Raw genomic sequence first — 19340 nt, 5'->3', positions numbered from 1 at the left:
ACCCTTCAAAACGTTTACTTTCACTTTTACTTTCAAGAGGAGAAGCGGAAAGCAGAGACAGTCTGGTGGTGTTAAAAAAAAAAAAAATAAAATAAATCAAAAGATATAAACCTGTGAATAAATAAAGAATGAGCTACGACAGAGCCATTACTGTTTTTTCTCCTGATGGCCACCTGTTTCAGGTAGAATATGCTCAGGAGGCTGTGAAGAAGGGCTCGACTGCAGTGAGTACAGCACACAGCACAACACAGCCAGACAAAACCACAGGCAAGGGGAAAGAAATCATCCTCAATTTGCAGGGATAATGGCAAAATCAACAGGAGGCTCTGACTTTGCAGTGTCTGTAAAGTGTTCATGAGGCCATGGGAGCTGCTGGTCAGAGGGACAACACTACAGAAATCTGTCATTTATTTTTGCCAAGTCATCTTAGATTCATTCTGTTGTTCAGATAAAGATCAGTGTTAGAACACAAGACACTGAACTCACATGTGCCTCTGCCAGCTCTGATCTTCCAGACTAAAACACGATTCATTCATTAATGAAATGGAAAGTGTTGAAAATAAGGAATCATGTAGAACTCTTACTTTAGAGTGATGCCATACTGGGGAACAATTTGAAAAAAAATTCTGTTGAGTTAGATTTTTATGCTGATTAAAACTAAAATTGGCATGCTGATTCCACAATTGCAGTCAGGTTTTTTTTTTTCTAGCACGTCAAGTTTTTTCTCCACAGCTTACCCTTCAGATAAGCAAAATTCCACTGTAGTAAGACTATTTGAAGGTTATGGAAGAACGTTATCAGGGTAGATGGGATGTACATATGATGGCTGACTACTGTTGGAGCATCAAACGCGATAGTCCTCAAGTTAAACACTCCAGAAAGAGCTATAAATGTAAATTTTTACCGTAACTACTTGTACAGGTGGCATGGTGGTGTAGTGGTTAGCACGGTCACCTCACAGTAAGAAGGTTCCGGGTTTGAACCCAGCGGCCGGCGAGGGCCTTTCTGTGTGGAGTTTGCATGTTCTCCCCGTGTCTGCGTGGGTTTGCTCCAGTTTCCCCCAAAGATATGCAGTTAGGTTAACATGGGGCGGCCTTGAGCAAGGTACACTACCATTCAAAAGTTTGGGGTCACCTAGACAATTTTGTGTTTTCCATGAAAAGTCACACTTTTATTTACCACCATAAGTTGTAAAATGAATAGAAAATATAGTCAAGACATTTTTCTGGCCATTTTGAGCATTTAATCGACCCCACAAATGTGATGCTCCAGAAACTCAATCTGCTCAAAGGAAGGTCAGTTTTATAGCTTCTCTAAAGAGCTCAACTGTTTTCAGCTGTGCTAACATGATTGTACAAGGGTTTTCTAATCATCCATTAGCTTTCTGAGGCAATGAGCAAACACATTGTACCATTAGAACACTGGAGTGATAGTTGCTGGAAATGGGCCTCTATACACCTATGGAGATATTGCACCAAAAACCAGACATTTGCAGCTAGAATAGTCATTTACCACATTAGCAATGTATAGAGTGGATTTCTGATTAGTTTAAAGTGATCTTCATTGAAAAGAACAGTGCTTTTCTTTCAAAAATAAGGACATTTCAAAGTGACCCCAAACTTTTGAACGGTAGTGTACCTGACTCCTCCCCGGGCGCTCTGGTGTGGCTGCCCACTGCTCTGAGTGCGTGCGTTCACTGCTTCAGAAGGGTTAAATACAGAGGATGAATTTCACCGTGCTTGAAGTGTGCATGTGACGAATAAAGGTTTCTTCTTCTTGCACACAATTATAATTACAGTAGCCATATCCTTTGTAAAAACATGTGTTAAATAAACATTGCAGTCATGCCTGTTTCTTTCATGTTTCATTGCATGTCAATATTTGTAAATTTTTATAAAACAAGCACATATCTGTTAAGTACAGTATTTTTCAAGAAAACGGGGATCCTATAGTTCAAAAACTTGACGTGATAGAGAAAAACTGAGATCAGTTTTGGATTCTGCAGCCAAAAATTAGTTAAAAACAGCTGTCAGACCTAACTCAACAAAAATTGTGTTCCCCAGTGTTATTTGTGCTTCCCGGAAGTTGTAGGTTTAAGCTTCAGACTGTGATCTGATCCATCTATTATACTTACACTGAAAAAAGTAACCTATAGAATTTACCCAATAAATCTGAGGTAACAATTTGCATTGACTTGTTTGGGGTAGATTTAATTCCATATATTGAGTATAAAATAGGGCGGCACGGTGGTGTAGTGGTTAGCGCTGTCGCCTCACAGCAAGAAGGTCCGGGTTCGAGCCCCGTGGCCGGCGAGGGCCTTTCTGTGTGGAGTTTGCATGTTGTCCGCGTGGGTTTCCTCCGGGTGCTCCGGTTTCCCCCACAGTCCAAAGACATGCAGGTTAGGTTAACTGGTGACTCTAAATTGACCGTAGGTGTGAATGGTTGTCTGTGTCTATGTGTCAGCCCTGTGATGACCTGGCGACTTGTCCAGGGTGTACCCCGCCTTTCACCCGTAGTCAGCTGGGATAGGCTCCAGCTTGCCTGCGACCCTGTAGAACAGGATAAAGCGGCTAGAGATAATGAGATGAGTATAAAATAACTGAAATAAAAAGCTATGAAATACTTAAATAAATTGGGTAAAATTTACCTCACATTTATGTACCTATTCAACAGCTACTTTCTCACTGAAATTGGGTAAAATTATCTCTTGTTTGCTAGTAGGTAATACCTGATAATTACTAATCAAAGGTAATTAATATCACTTACTGTAGTAACCATTACTTATTCGGAGAAGGTAAGACGTACCCCCAAAAAAAGACTTTCAGATGGTTCATCATCTCAATGTTTTTAATCCATAAAATCTAATCTCATTATCTCTAGCCGGTTTATCCTGTTCTACAGGGTCGCAGGCAAGCTGGAGCCTATCCCAGCTGACTACGGGCGAAAGGCGGGGTACACCCTGGACAAGTCGCCAGGTCATCACAGGGCCGACACATAGACACAGACAACCATTCACACTCACATTCACACCTACGGTCAATTTAGAGTCACCAGTTAACCTAACCTGCATGTCTTTGGACTGTGGGGGAAACCGGAGCACCCGGAGGAAACCCACGCGGACACGGGGAGAACATGCAAACTCCACACAGAAAGGCCCTCGCCGGCCACGGGGCTCGAACCCAGACCTTCTTGCTGTGAGGCAACAGCGCTAACCACTACACCACCGTGCCACCACTACTGCAAGATGTTACTGTAAATTTTACAGTAAATTTTTAACAGTGTAGACACAGACAACCATTCACACCTACGGTCAATTTAGAGTCACCAGTTAACCTAACCTGCATGTCTTTGGATTGTGGGGGAAACCGGAGCGCCCGGAGGAAACCCACACGGACAACATGCAAACTCCGCACAGAAAGGCCCTCGCCGGCCACGGGGCTCGAACCCGGACCTTCTTGCTGTGAGGCGACAGCGCTAACCACTACGACACCCTGAGACTAATGTTTAGGCCTAAAAAACAACGTTAGATTGCGTTTGTATACTTGTAGAATTGATACAGATGTTGCCGACTTATGCACACGTTGAAAAATACCAGTCATAAAAACAAATCAGTATGAGTTCAACATCCAGTAAAGCTTATTATATTTAGAGGCAACTTGCAAAAGAGTTTGCTTCCTGCTCCCTTACCAGATTCACGGCAGTGGGTGAGTGGGTTGCATCAGCATCCGTCCGCTCGCTTCGTGCTTAGCGCCAAAAAATTCCCAGAAACCTTCGCACGTTACGGTAGCAGTACACTGCACTGTATAAACGTAGCCACCTACAGTTATTTACTGTACAAGTGTCACACAGTATCTTACTGTAAAATAATACGGTGCTATACTGTAAGTTTTACAGCAATTGTTTACAGAAGGCAAATGATTTTCATTTCTGTCCCTAAAATAAATATTAACAACAACAATTTCATTTATTCACAACATTTTGTGGCATATCTATAATGAGACCATCAATGACGGTGTAGCTCACTTTGGCCCCGTCTAGTCCAGAAGGAGTGATCTAAAGTGGGCCACCTTGCGCAATAAAATGTTGCAAGCTATATTAATATACACACACTTTATATATAGTGTAAGTTATATACACCCTAGGAATACTGACCTATTTGCCAGAAATAATCCAAAACGGTGAGGAATTGACCGAATTGTTGAACTGTTCATTAAGACTTAGTCCATAACTTCATTAATAATTGTAATTAAGCAAATTTGGGTGGAAGTTATATGCATCCGAGGTACCCCTACCTTCATGCCAGAATCAATCAAAATCGGTGAAGAATTTAGGGAAAAGAAGCAATTTGTGTGGAAACTGCTCATTAGGGATTGATTAATTACTCCATATCTTCATTATTAATTGCAATTATGCAAATTTGGTTCGAAGCTACAATACATGCACCCCAGGCAGACCTACCGTCCTGCCAAAAAAAAAAAAAAAAAATCAGTCAAGAATTGACCGAGAAGAAGCGATTTTCGTGAAATGTGGATGACGCCGGACGGACAACACACAATGGTTTAAACTCATCACCTATTGGCCGGATGCGCCAACTCATGTGTTTGGGTTGAATTTGACTACTCATCTCATCTCATTATCTCTAGCCGCTTTATCCTGTTCTGCAGGGTCGCAGGCAAGCTGGAGCCTATCCCAGCTGACTACGGGCGAAAGGCAGGGTACACCCTGGACAAGTCGCCAGGTCATCACAGGGCTGACACATAGACACAGACAACCATTCACACTCACATTCACACCTACGGTCAATTTAGAGTCACCAGTTAACCTAACCTGCATGTCTTTGGACTGTGGGGGAAACCGGAGCACCCGGAGGAAACCCACGCGGACACGGGGAGAACATGCAAACTCCGCACAGAAAGGCCCTCGCCGGCCATGGGGCTCGAACCCGGACCTTCTTGCTGTGAGGCGACAGCGCTAACCACTACACCACCATGCCGCCCCTGAGATTAAATTGAAAAGATGAATTGTCTTCTCCCCCCCCCACCATTTTATTCCAATACCTGCTAAAAAGTGTGTACTCAAACTCATTTGCTTTCCCTCGTCAACATTTTAAATCTATATTTAGACTTTTATGAAAATTCAGTACGACACCAAGGGACTAATTTGTAAGAATTAAATTGTACAGTGCCTCCTGTCTCTGTGCATATGATTAATAAAGAAACTGAACTTGCAGGTGGGGGTGAGGGGCAAAAACATTGTTGTGCTCGGGGTTGAGAAGAAATCAGCAGCCATGCTTCAGGATGACAGGACCGTACGGAAAATCTGTGCTCTGGATGACAACGTCTTCATGGCATTTGCTGGTAAGCAAACCTTATAGGTCATCATTTAAATAATTGACATTTTACCTCCTCTGTAAAATTGAATAGCACTTCTAAATAGATAGCAATTGATGTTAACATGACATTTAAATATTAGTTAAATGTCAGTTGAATGTCATGCAACAGATTTGTACATTGAGCTAAAATGACTCATCTATTGGCTACAACTAAACAGGATTAATACTAGTCCTGGAAAAAATAAAAATATAGCTCGAAACTAGCAAAGTATGAGAATCTAAAATGCATACAGTAAATGAAGCTATAATCTTGGGGGTGGGCAACAAAATCAAAATCATACATACCCGATCCATTTTTCCTGGCTCCTCCAATCTACAGGCCTGACCGCAGATGCAAGGATTTTGATTAACAGAGCTCGAGTGGAGTGTCAAAGCCACCGCTTGACTGTAGAGGATCCTGTCACTGTGGAGTACATCACCCGCTACATCTCCAACATGAAACAGGTAACCAAACACCTCCAAAGTCTTTACAGATAAATCGTGCGACACTAGTGCAGTGATTTCATCTACACAACTCACATGTCTACATCGGTATTTTGTGCAGCGGTACACACAGAGTAACGGACGAAGACCTTTTGGGATTTCATCCCTCATCGTGGGCTTTGATTTTGATGGTACACCCAATCTGTATCAGACTGACCCTTCTGGAACGTACCATGCCTGGAAGGTAGGGATGCTACCTTCTACATTTTTCTATATCAGTGATTTATACGGTCTTAAATCTGTTAACACAATGTTCCAGAAGAGGGGGGAAAAAAAACAACAAAAAAAACCCTTTCCTGTTTAAGTGCAACTTGGTTTTGTTTCTACAATTTGTGATAAGCTACCAAAACTTCCACATATATGCTTCACAAGTTCATCTCTCATCTCATCACATTATCTCTAGCCGCTTTATCCTGTTCTACAGGGTTGCAGGCAAGCCGGAGCCTATCCCAGCTGACTACGGGCGAAAGGCGGGGTACACCCTGGACAAGTCGCCAGGTCATCACAGGGCTGACACATAGACACAGACAACCATTCACACTCACATTCACACCTACGGTCAATTTAGAGTCACCAGTTCACCTAACCTGCATGTCTTTGGACTGTGGGGGAAACCGGAGCACCCGGAGGAAACCCACGCGGACATGGGGAGAACATGCAAACTCCACACAGAAAGGCCCTCGCCGGCCACGGGGATCGAACCCGGACCTTCTTGCTGTGAGGCGACAGCGCTAACCACTACACCACCATGCCGCCGCTTCACAAGTTCAGTTAAATTAATTAAAAAAATAAATAAATAAATAGTAACATGTTTTTCTCAGGGGCGGCACGGTGGTGTAGTGGTTGGCGCTGTCGCCTCACAGCAAGAAGGCCCGGGTTCGAGCCCCGTGGCCGGCGAAGGCCTTTCTGTGCGGAGTTTGCATGTTCTCCCCGTGTCCGCGTGGGTTTCCTCCGGGTGCTCCGGTTTCCCCCACAGTCCAAAGACATGCAGGTTAGGTTAACTGGTGACTCTAAATTGACCGTAGGTGTGAATGTGAGTGTGAATGGTTGTCTGTGTCTATGTGTCAGCCCTGTGATGACCTGGCGACTTGTCCAGGGTGTACCCCGCCTTTCGCCCGTAGTCAGCTGGGATAGGCTCCAGCTTGCCTGCGACCCTGTAGAACAGGATAAAGTGGCTAGAGATAATGAGATGAGATGTTTTCCTCAGGGAATAACTTGTACCTTATTGGGGGGGAACAAACACTTGGCAGAGTGCTATTACAGGAAAAAAAAAAATCACCGACTGGGTGGAGTAATGAAGTGGTGTTTCTGTGAAGGCCCTGAAGTTGCTTATTTTCCAAGAGCAGCAGCAGCACATCCGAACATGATCCCTCTCACACACTTGTACCACTGCCACCAATTACAATATTTCATTAATTATATCAAACTTTAGCCATTTAATGCTGTGGAATATGCAAAAAAAAAAAAATTAGTGCTCAATTACATTAACCGCATCTAGTAGATACTCTTCTCCAGAGCAATGTACAACATCCCCAGAGCAGCCTGGGGTTAGGAGTCTTGCTCAAGGGCACTTCAGCCATTCCTGCTGGTCCAGGGAATCAAACTGGCAACCTTTTTGTCCCAAAACTGCTTCTCTAACCATAAGGCCATGGCTTCCCCCATTTGTGCTATAGCAAGTTGTTCCTTGGTGGTGTAAGTGGTTAGTACTGTTGCCTCACAGCAAGAAGGTTCTGGGTTTGAGCCCAGCAGCCAACAGGGGCCTTTCTGTGTGGAGTTTGCATGTTCTCCCTGTGGGTTTCCTCTGGATGCTCTGCTTCCCCCCACAGTCCAAAAGCATGCAGTTACACTACCGTTCAAAAGTTTGGGGTCACCCAGACAATTTTGTGTTTTCCATGAAAAGTCACACTTTTATTTACCACCATAAGTTGTAAAATGAATAGAAAATATAGTTGAGACATTTTTCTGGCCATTTTGAGCATTTAATCGACCCCACAAATGTGATGCTCCAGAAACTCAATCTGCTCAAAGGAAGGTCAGTTTTATAGCTTCTCTAAAGAGCTAAACTGTTTTCAGCTGTGCTAACATGATTGTACAAGGGTTTTCTTTTTTTTTTGACATGAATTTTTATTATTTCAAAAGATATGTATGTCACAGTACAGTATTACACTCTCTCAAAGTCCTTATAACCCATATCCCACCCACAACATTCCTGCCGGGAAAAAGAAAAAACAAAACACAAACAAACAACAAACAAAAATCACACGAGGGGGGGCTCTGTCCATGACAGTTGAAAGTGTATAGTTTGCACTTCACTACTGGGTCAAGGGCGGCACGGTGGTCTAGTGGTTAGCACTGTCGCCTCACAGCAAGAAGGTCCTGGGTTCAAGCCCCGGGGCCGGCGAGGGCCTTTCTGTGTGGAGTTTGCATGTTCTCCCCGTGTCCGCGTGGGTTTCCTCCGGGTGCTCCGGTTTCCCCCACAGTCCAAAGACATGCAGGTTAGGTTAACTGGTGACTCTAAATTGACCGTAGGTGTGAATGTGAGTGTGAATGGTTGTCTGTGTCTATGTGTCAGCCCTGTGATGACCTGGCGACTTGTCCAGGGTGTACCCCGCCTTTCGCCCGTAGTCAGCTGGGATAGGCTCCAGCTTGCCTGCGACCCTGTAGAAGGATAAAGCGGCTAGAGATAATGAGATGAGATGAGATATACTGGGTCAAGCTATGAGGAGGGCAATGTGGTAAGCTCGTCAAAGTATGTCAGTAAAGGGTCCCAGGTTTTGAAGAACTTCCTTGTTGACCCTCTGAGGGTGAACTCAATCTTTTCAATTTTCAGAAACATCATCATGTCAGAGAGCCATGCTGAAGCTTTTGGTGAAGTTGCTGACTTCCATTCCATCAATAGACGTCTCTTTGCAATTAAAGTAGCAAAAGCAACGATGTCTTCTTTGCGATTAGGCATTAAATAATCTCCACTCCCTGTGACCCCAAATATGGCTGTTATAAAAGTAGGTTGTAAATCTAAATCAAAGGCTTCCTTTAAGATATCAAATACTGACGTCCAGAAGTCCTGAAGTCTTGGACACGACCAAAACATATGAGAGAGGTCTGCTCGGCCTTGTTTACAACGGTCACATAAGTCAGTTGAATTGGGATATATTTTTGCCATCTTAACTTTACGATAGTGCAAGCGGTGTAGGACTTTAAACTGAATTATATTTAACCATGCGCAAGAAGTCGTCCCATTCACCCAACACAAAGCTCTATTCCATGCTGCCTCTGGAATTTTTGTACCTAGTTCCTCTTCCCATTTTATTTTAATGCCATCCATAGAGACCTTGTTAGCTGTCATAATCAAATTATAAATTTTGAAATTTGACCTCCAAAAATTAGAGGAATTAACAATATATATTCTCTACATGTGAGGGCGTTGGCAATTGAGGAAATGATGGGAAGTGGGTTTGAATGAAATGACGTACAGTGGTGCTTGAAAGTTTGTGAACCCTTCAGAATTTTCTATATTTCTGCATAGATATGGCCTAAAACGTCATCAGATTTTCACACAAGTCCTAAAAGTAGATAAAGAGAACCCAGTTAAACAAATGAGACAAAAATATTATACTTGGTCATTTATTTATTGAGGAAAATGATCCAATATTACATATCCATGAGTGGCAAAAGTATGTGAACCTTTGCTTTCAGTATCTGGTGTGACCCCCTTGTGCAGCAATAACTGCAACTAAACGTTTCCGGTAACTGTTGATCAGTCCTGCACACCGCTTGGAGGAATTTTAGCCCATTCCTCCATACAGAACAGCTTCAACTCTGGGATGTTGGTGGGTTTCCTCACATGAACTGCTCACTTCAGGTCCTTCCACAATATTTCCATTGGATTAAGGTCCAGACTTTGACTTGGCCATTCCAAAACATTAACTTGATTCTTCTTTAACCATTCTTTGGTAGAACGACTTGTGTGCTTAGGGTCGTTGTCTTGCTGCATGACCCACCTTCTCTTGAGATTCAGTTCATGGACAGATGTCCTGACATTTTCCTTTAGAATTCAGTGGTATAATTCAGAATTCATTGTTCCATCAATGATGGCAAGCCGTCCTGGCCCAGATGCAGCAAAACAGGTCCAAACCATGATACTACCACCACCATGTTTCACAGATGGAATAAGGTTCTTATGCTGGAATGCAGTGTTTTCCTTTCTCCAAACATAACACTTCTCATTTAAACCAAAAAGTTCTATTTTGGTCTCATCCGTCCACAAAACATTTTTCCAATAGCCTTCTGGCTTGTCCACATGATCTTTAGCAAACTGCAGATGAGCAGCAATGTTTTTTGGAGAGCAGTGGCTTTCTCCTTGCAACCCTGCCATGCATACCATTGTTGTTCAGTGTTCTCCTGATGGTGGACTCATGAACATTAACATTAGCCAATGTGAGAGAGGCCTTCAGTTGCTTAGAAGTTACCCTGGGGTCCTTTGTGACCTGGCCGACTATTACACGCCTTGCTCTTGGAGTGATCTTTGTTGGTCGACCACTCCTGGGGAGGGTAACAATGGTCTTGAATTTCCTCCATTTGTACACAATCTGTCTGACTGTGGATTGGTGGAGTCCAAACTCTTTAGAGATGGTTTTGTAACCTTTTCCAGCCTGATGAGCATCAACAACGCTTTTTCTGAGGTCCTCAGAAATCTCCTTTGTTCGTGCCATGATACACTTCCACAAACATGTGTTGTGAAGATCAGACTTTGATAGATCCCTGTTCTTTAAATAAAACAGGGTGCCCACTCACACCTGATTGTCATCCCATTGATTGAAAACACCTGACTCTAATTTCACCTTCAAATTAACTGCTAATCCTAGAGGTTCACATACTTTTGCCACTCACAGATATGTAATATTGGATCATTTTCCTCAATAAATAAATGACCAAGTATAATATTTTTGTCTCATTTGTTTAACTGGGTTCTCTTTATCTACTTTTAGGACTTGTGTGAAAATCTGATGATGTTTTAGGTCCTATTTATGCAGAAATATAGAGAATTCTAAAGGGTTCACAAACTTTCAAGCACCACTGTATCTGGAGATACCTGAAAAAGCCAGTTCTTGGAATTTGAAATTTGTTTACCAGCTCAATGAAGCTCAGGAAAACCCCCTTTATGAAGAAATCTTTGCAAGCCTTAAGGCCCATGTGTTCCCATTGTTTCAAAGTGCCATCCAGTCTGGAAGCTGGGAAAAGAGGGTTATCACAAATAGGGCTAAGCATGGAAAGCTCAGTCAAATGGAATGCTTGTCTAAATTGCATCCAAATTCTCAGCGTTGAAGTTATCACTGGGCTAAAACAGAAGCGTGAGGGGGAAAAGGGGAGTCTTGATGTAAGTAATGCAGTGAGAGATGACCCTTTACAAAATTGTGCCTCAGCACGGCACCAGTCTATATGAGGGGATTGAAACCAATATAATATTTTTTGCAAATTTGCCGTCCAGTAATAAAACATAAAATTTGGAAAAGCCAGTCCTCCACTTTGCTTAGGCCTTTCAAAGAATATTTTACGAATTCTTGAAATTTTACCTCCCCATACAAAACTTAAAATTAACCCATCTAGGGAGCGGAAGAAAGATTTCAGGAAAAAAATGGAATACTTTGAAATAAGTATAAAAACCTTGGCAGCACATTCATCTTGATGCAGTTAATTTTCCCAGCCAATGACAAATAAATAGTACTCCATCGTTGGAGATCAGCTTTTAATTTTCCAAGTAAAGGAGTGAAGTTGCCCTTATACAGACCAGAAAATGTAGGGGTAATATTAATTCCCAAATATTTAAACCCAGATTCAGAAACACTAAAAGGTAAGTCTGCCTCTTTGATTGTATGAGTTTTATCATTGATAGGGAAACACACACTTTTTGAATAATTAATTTTGTATCCTGAAAATCTACTGAAATCCCCCCAAAATACTCAAGATCACTGGTGTACACAATAAGGGGTCTGTTACGCAAATTAGAAGATCGTCTGCATATAAAGAAATTTTATAATCTGTATCCATTCTTCTTATACTCTGTATAGACTGCGTGGTTCTGAGTTTTAGCGATAAAGGTTCTATTGCCAAAACAAATAGCAATGGGCTGAGAAGGCAGCCTTGCCACGTTCCTCTGGATAAAGGAAAATATTGAGAACAAACTTTATTAGTGACTACTGCAGCTTTTGGAGAGGAATATAACAGCCTCACCCAGGACACAAACTTGGGTCCAAACCCAAATTTAGTCAATACATAAAACAGGTAGTTGAATTCTAGTCTATCAAAGGCCTTCTCCGCATTCAGGGAAACAACCGCCTCTGGTGTGTCCCCAGACGACGGAGAGTGTACTACATTTAAGAGCCTGTGGATGTTAATGAATGAGTGACGGCCCTTAACAAAACCTGTTTGGTCAGTTGAAACTATGCCTGTTATCACTGTATTTATTCTAGCAGCTAAAACCTTGGAGAGTATCTTCACATCCACATTTAACAGTGATATGGGTCTGTAAGAGCTACAGTCTGTTGGTTCCTTGCCAGGTTTCAGCAGGACTGTGATAAGCGCTTCTGTGAGAGTTTGTGGAAGGGCAGACTTCTCAAATGAATGGTTGAACAGACTGAGGCTACATCCACACGACAATGGCAACGAGATGTTATTTAAAAAAATATCGCGTCCACATGGGCAACGATCAGTAAAATATCAGGTCCATATGGCAATGCAACGCTTGCTGAAAACGATGCAATACACATGCCACACCTCTAGGGGCGCTGTAAGACGGTCCCTTCGGAGACACCAGAACAATAGAAGAAGTAAGGACGCATGCGCATAAACTATTATGCGCGAGACTTCATATTAGCCACAAAGTCAGAAAAATCTGTTCGTAAAATTACATTATAATGACCAAATACAATGAAAAGTATTTTTCCAGTCTCACCTGTGAAAGGTAATCCCATGTGATCTCGTTTGGACGGTAAACCTGTTGGTACAGTTAAACGCAGCACATGAATGAGGCATCTTTATTCTCCGCTTTGACCCATCCAATATGGCGGCGAGGATGACGTATGATTCTACGCGGAAGGCGGCGTCTTTAATGGTCCGGAATAAATTGAATGCTACACGTTGATGGATTAATTTGCTCTTCTACGCCCTTTTTGAGGAATGTATTGTAGGACTTAAACCAACATCTGAAGAGGTGAGATCGCTCCTTTTTTTCCCTATTTTTGCTGGCGGGATTGACTCTGCCCTAAGGGCTATTCTCTCTCTCTCTCTCTCTCTCTCTCTCTCACTTTGCACCATTACACAATAAATATTCACAGTGAAAATATTTTGTAAGCGCGTTTCATGAACCAAGTTATAGGATTTGTTGACAACTCGCATCGAGTTCGTTACACTTCTACCTGGCGTAAAGCACTCACAGTCATGTGGTTGTGACGTCATCGTAAACAAATCCATTCTACTCATCCAGACGACTTCGCAATGGCAACGTTGCCAGATCTTTCCACTCTGGAACCCGTTCTCAAAAGATTGCGTTTTGGGGCACCCAAAACGCCGGTGCCGTGTGGACACCAGGCCGAAACGATAAACAATTGTATCGGATTCACCTGAATCAGTTGCCGTGTGGACAGGGCCTGAGTAGCAGAGGTGTTAGCTGTAAGGAAAATTTCTTATAAAATTCAACGGGAAAACCGTCGGGTCCAGGCGTTTTTCCGCTCTGCATTTCTCTGATTGAGTTTTCTATTTCCTGCTTATCAAGGGGTTTCTCTAGATCTTCACATTGGTCCTGTGAAATTGTTGGGATATTCAAATTTTCTAGAAATTCTTCCATGAACAGAGTGTCAGGGGGAGATTCTGTTGTGTATAATGTTGAGTAAAATTCCTTAAAAGTATTGTTAATTTCCAGGGGGTCTACTGTCAATTCTTGATTGTTTTTCCTAATAGTGGGTATAAGACGAGATGCTGACCTACCCTTCAGCTGGTGAGCAAGAAGGCGACCTGCCTTTTCACCATGTTCATAAAAAAATGTGCGTGACCGTAACAAGTTATACTCTGTTTTCTCTGTGGATAATAACTCGTATTGAGTTTTAAGATTTAGTTTTTCTTTATATAGTTCTGGTGTTGGGGTCTTGGAGTATTGATTATCAATGTTTGAAATAGAATTAATTAGCCTTTCCTGTGTTTGTCTTCTATCTTTATTGCGTGATGCTGAAAATTATATAATTTGGCCCCTCAAAGCAACTTTTAATGTTTCCCATAATAATGATGGTGATATGGAGTCAGTCTGATTGGTTAACAGAAAAATCATCTATTGCTTTGGAGATGAACTTACAAAAAATTTTATCTGAAAGTAAAGCTGTGTTCAGCCTCCAGGTTGGTCGTGAAGAGTAATTAAGTGTAATGTTAACGTCAAGAATTACAGGTGCATGGTCAGATTCCACTATTGCTGAATATTGTACAAATTTAATAGAAGGTAGGAGACACTTGTCTATGAAAAAAATAATCTATTCTTGAATATGACTGATGTACATGAGAGAAACAAGAAAATTCTTTTTTGCTGGGGTATAAAAGCCTCCACGGAGCTACACAACCTATGTGAGTCATGAGGCTAGAAAGGGCCCTGGACATCTTTGATGTGGGTATGACCCTGGGGTTCGAGCGGTCCAGGGAGGTATCCATGACACAATTCATGTCTCCACCAAATATTAGACGTTGACTGTTCAAATCTGGTAATAAGGACATTATTTTCTTTAAAAAATCAGCATCGTCCCAATTGGGGGCATAAATGCAAACTAACACCACAGGGCTGTGAAAAAGCCTACCTGACACTGGGGATCTGAAATTATATCAGAAGCTGTGAATAGTATTTTTTTATGAATTAATATTGCCGTTCCCCTAGCCCTACTACTGAAAGATGAATGAAAGACTTGTCCTACCCAGTTTTTCCTGAGTAAAATTTGGCCTTGGATACGCAAATGCGTTTCCTGTAAGAATGCAATTTCAGTGCCCAGTCTTTTCAAGTGTGAAAATATACGGGCCCTTTTTACTGGACCATTCAGGCCTCTGACATTCCAACTGATAAACCGAACTGGTGACCCTCCAGCCATACCATTACTTCCTATGATTGCCTTTTCCTAATAATAGCAACGTGACAATATAGATAACATGTATATTGCAGAGCCTTATCAAGGGGGGATGGAAGGAGAGGAGAAAACAAACCAAAATCCCTGAGAAAGAAAACCCGGCCAACCCATACCCTGATAAGAAAACACTAGGTTCATCTTTTGAACGACGATGAACCGCAGCCCTATTGTGGTTAAACTTCCAATTGTCCATGAAGCTTTAAGCTTACTAACATACATTAGGCTGCTCCCATTTGTGTCACTTTGACAAATAAACGCACATATTCAGCATATTCACTCCAAAAAAGAGAGGGGATAAATCAATAAGTTGCAATCTAACATAAAGTAGGTTATGACATAGCTATCGCCAGGGTGCGATTTGTCAAAAAACCAGAAGGGGGGATGTTTTTTTTTTAAATCATGAAATGCATCGATGTTATGGAGGCTTTCAGTTGCTTCTAGTCGTGCCTGAACACTATTCACAGTCTCTGTAAGCTCATTTACAGAAGAATGTAATGTAGCCACGGATTCCTGTATCAATGTAGAAATATCCTCCTTCAGTGAGGCTCGTTGCTTATCTAACTCCACCACAAGCTAGCTCATGGTAACTCCCGAAGCTGGAGTCGCTTCAGCCGCATTCGCCATTGTAGCCAGCTTGCTAGCAACGCTAGTTCAGGTAGCTGGATGTGAAGATGTCGTCTTGTTGGATTGCTTACTCATTAAAATATCGACGTTTTCCTCTCAGTGTAGAAGCAGTAACACGAGTCTTTTGTTTTTGCAAAGTTAAAATGCCAGATATGGTGTTTTAAAAGTTTACTTGAAAGGTTAAGTCGGGAGCTCCCTCAGTCTGCTGCCTATCTCCACATGGCCAAACCGGAAATCCCCGTACAAGGGTTTTCTAATCATCCATTAGCCTTCTGAGGCAATGAGCAAACACATTGTACCATTAGAACACTGGAGTGAGAGTTGCTGGAAATGGGCCTCTATACACCTATTGCACCAAAACCCAGACATTTGCAGCTAGAATAGTCATTTACCACATTAGCAATGTATAGAGTGTATTTCTGATTAGTTTAAAGTGATCTTCATTGAAAAGAACAGTGCTTTTCTTTCAAAAATAAGGACATTTCAAAATGACCCCAAAGTTTTGAATGGTAGTGTAGGTTAATGCGAGATGGCTGTGGGCTGAAGTGCCCAATAGTGGCAGCATGCATGTATGTATGCAGTGGCTTTGCTCTCCTATGATGAACTAAATTTCATTGTACATTTGCACAGTGACGATAAAGGCATTCTACAGGTGCTGGTCATGTAATTAGAATATCATGAAAAAGTTGATTTATTTCAGTAATTTCATTCAAAAAGTGAAACTTGTATATTATATTCATTCATTACACACAGACTGATATATTTCAAGTGTTTATTTCTTTTAATTTTGATGATTATAACTGACAACTAATGAAAACCCCAAGTTCAGTATCTCAGAAAATTAGAATATTGTGAAAAGGTTCAATATTGAAGACACCTGGTGCCACACTCTAATCAACTAATTAACTCAAAACATCTGCAAAGACCTTTAAATGGTCTCTCTGTCTAGTTCTATAGGCTACACAATCATGGGGAAGACTGCGGACTTGACAGTTGTCCAAAAGACGACCATTGACACCTTGCACAAGGAGGGCAAGCCACAAAAGGTCATTGCTAAAGAGACTGGCTGTTCACAGAGCTCTGTGTCCAAGCACATTAATAGAGAGGCGAAGGGAAGGAAAAGATGTGGTAGGAAAAAAAAAAAGTGTACAAGCAATAGGGATAACCGCACCCTGGAGAGGATTGTGAAACAAAACCCATTCAAAAACGTGGGGGAGATTCACAAAGAGTGGACTGCAGCTGGAGTCAGTGCTTCAAGAACCACCACGCACAGACGTATGCAAGACATGGGTTTCAGCTGTCACATTCCTTGTGTCAAGCCACTCTTGAACAAGAGACGCGTCAGAAGCGTCTCGCCTGGGCTAAAGACAAAAAGGACTGGACTGCTGCTGAGTGGTCCAAAGTTATGTTCTCTGATGAAAGTAAATTTTGCATTTCCTTTGGAAATCAAGGTCCCAGAGTCTGGAGGAAGAGAGGAGAGGTACAGAATCCATGTTGCTTGAAGTCCAGTGTAAAGTTTCCACAGTCAGTGATGGTTTGGGGTGCCATGTCATCTGCTGGTGTTGGTCCACTGTGTTTTCTGAGGTCCAAAGTCAACGCAGCTGTCTACCAGGAAGTTTTAGAGCACTTCATGCTTCCTGCTGCTGACCAACTTTACAGAGATGCAGATTTCATTTTCCAACAGGACTTGGCACCTGCACACAGTGCCAAAGCTACCAGTACCTGGTTTAAAGGACCATGGTATCCCTGTTCTTAATTGGCCAGCAAACTCGCCTGACCTTAACCCCATAGAAAATCTATGGGGTATTGTGAAGAGGAAGATGCGATACGCCAGACTCAACAATGCAGAAGAGCTGAAGGCCACTATCAGAGCAACCTGGGCTCTCATAACACCTGAGCAATGCTACAGACTGATGGACCCCATGCCATGCCGCATTGCTGCAGTAATTCAGGCAAAAGGAGCCCCAACTAAGTATTGAGTGCTGTACATGCTCATACTTTTCAGTTGGCCAACATTTCTAAAAATCCTTTTTTTTGTATTGTCTTAATATTCTAATTTGAGATACTGAATTTGGGATTTTCATTAGTTGTCAGTTATAAATCAAAATTAAAATAAACATTTGAAATATATATCAGTTTGTGTGTAATGAATATAATATACAAGTTTCACTTTTTGAATGGAATTACTGAAAATCAATTTTTTCATGATATTCTAGTTATATGACCAGCACCTGTACTCTATCCTGCATGAGCCTGTTTTTCCTCTCATGTTAGAGAGGGGTAGCAGCTCATGTTCAAGACACAAAAAACCACACACAACACTGAAATTTGTGAAAACATGCCAGCTTACCCTTTGTTACAACACAATGGCACTGGAGACTGCATTAACATTTGACTTGCAGCCACAGTACCATCAAGTGTGGCAAAAGAAATCCACCAGCCAATCAAGAATTCAGCAAAGCTGCTGTCTAGACAGCATTTAAGGTGACAAACGCCACAATTTTGGGCTGAACAGTCACCCTTTAGCTGTGTGGACTCAACATGACCAAAACCTAAGTTTATGAAGAGTTTTTCTTCTTTTTTTAATCCATCCTGTCTAGGCAAATGCTATTGGGAGATCAGCAAAAACAGTTCGTGAATTCCTGGAGAAGAACTACAAAGATGACGACATGGAGTCTGATGAACTGGTCCTCAAACTGGCTGTCCGAGCTCTTCTTGAGGTACTGAAGTTAAGCACCAAGCTGCACTTTTATAGCATTGTAATTATTGACCAAGATATCGGACTGAGCTGTATAGTTTTAACTACATACTCTTGGGTAAATGTCAATTTTAATTTAGATAATATGGGAATCAGTCACATGCCACTTCTGATTTTTTTTTGGGCGGGAAGCAAACAAGTATACATTTGTCTTCAGACAGTCCTTCCCAGAGAAGGCAATCCCATAATTCTATACCAGGTTCATAGTAGATATTGAATCTCAGACCATAGACAAGTGACTGAAGGGGTAAAAGTGGTTTTGGCCATGCAGTCATTAAGTAATGGAATCTTATTTTTATTGGCTGAACAAGTTAAACAATTAATCCAAACTTAATTTTCAGGTGGTGCAAACTGCCGGAAAAAATATTGAACTGGCCACAATGAAGTATGGTGAAGCCATGAAGGTCAGTCATAGGCAACTACAAACACCACAAATCCTCCAATCACAAGGTCATTTTTCCAACTTGGTATTTCTGTACTGTAGCTTTTAGACCCTGAAGAGGTGGGGAAGATTGTATCTGCACTGGAGAAAGAAAAGGAGGAAGCAGAGAAGAAAAAGAAAGCCGCAACATCCTGAACAAGCTTGGATCAAACATTTGGCAGCAATGAATTAATACGCTAGAGGTCGAGGTTTATCAGCCATTTTCCATTTTATTAACAATGGTTGTTTTTGTACAAAGTCCCCAGTTAATTCATATACAAAAACAAAAATAAAGGAAACCAAAAAAGCCTCTGAAATCAATTTTTGGGGAACAAATGCCAAAGGCTGACAGATCTACACATACATAAATCTACATTCTCCAATTCCAATATCATTTCCATCATAAAGCATAAAAATGCTTTACTTAATGTTGACAGGTCAAGTTGATGTGCATTTCAGTTTGTGCAAACAATTTTTTATAGACTAGTGATAAAGCAGCAATAGCAA

General features: G+C 41.7%; 1 protein-coding gene across 1 annotated transcript; it reads left to right on the top strand.

Annotated features, from left to right (window-relative positions):
* Window positions 1-15: 15 nt before the first annotated feature.
* Window positions 16-19152, top strand: psma8 (proteasome 20S subunit alpha 8). The gene is made up of 7 exons (XM_060937181.1): window positions 16-224; window positions 5231-5357; window positions 5712-5836; window positions 5937-6059; window positions 18255-18374; window positions 18754-18816; window positions 18897-19152. Exons 1-7 carry the CDS (start codon window positions 129-131, stop codon window positions 18987-18989), a joined length of 747 nt encoding a protein of 248 aa, XP_060793164.1. The 5' UTR covers window positions 16-128; the 3' UTR covers window positions 18990-19152.
* Window positions 19153-19340: the final 188 nt, after the last annotated feature.

The sequence above is a fragment of the Neoarius graeffei genome, chromosome 13, assembly GCF_027579695.1.
Source record: "Neoarius graeffei isolate fNeoGra1 chromosome 13, fNeoGra1.pri, whole genome shotgun sequence".
Classification (NCBI taxonomy): Eukaryota; Metazoa; Chordata; class Actinopteri; order Siluriformes; family Ariidae; genus Neoarius; species Neoarius graeffei.
This window is presented reverse-complemented; position numbering and strand designations above follow the sequence as displayed.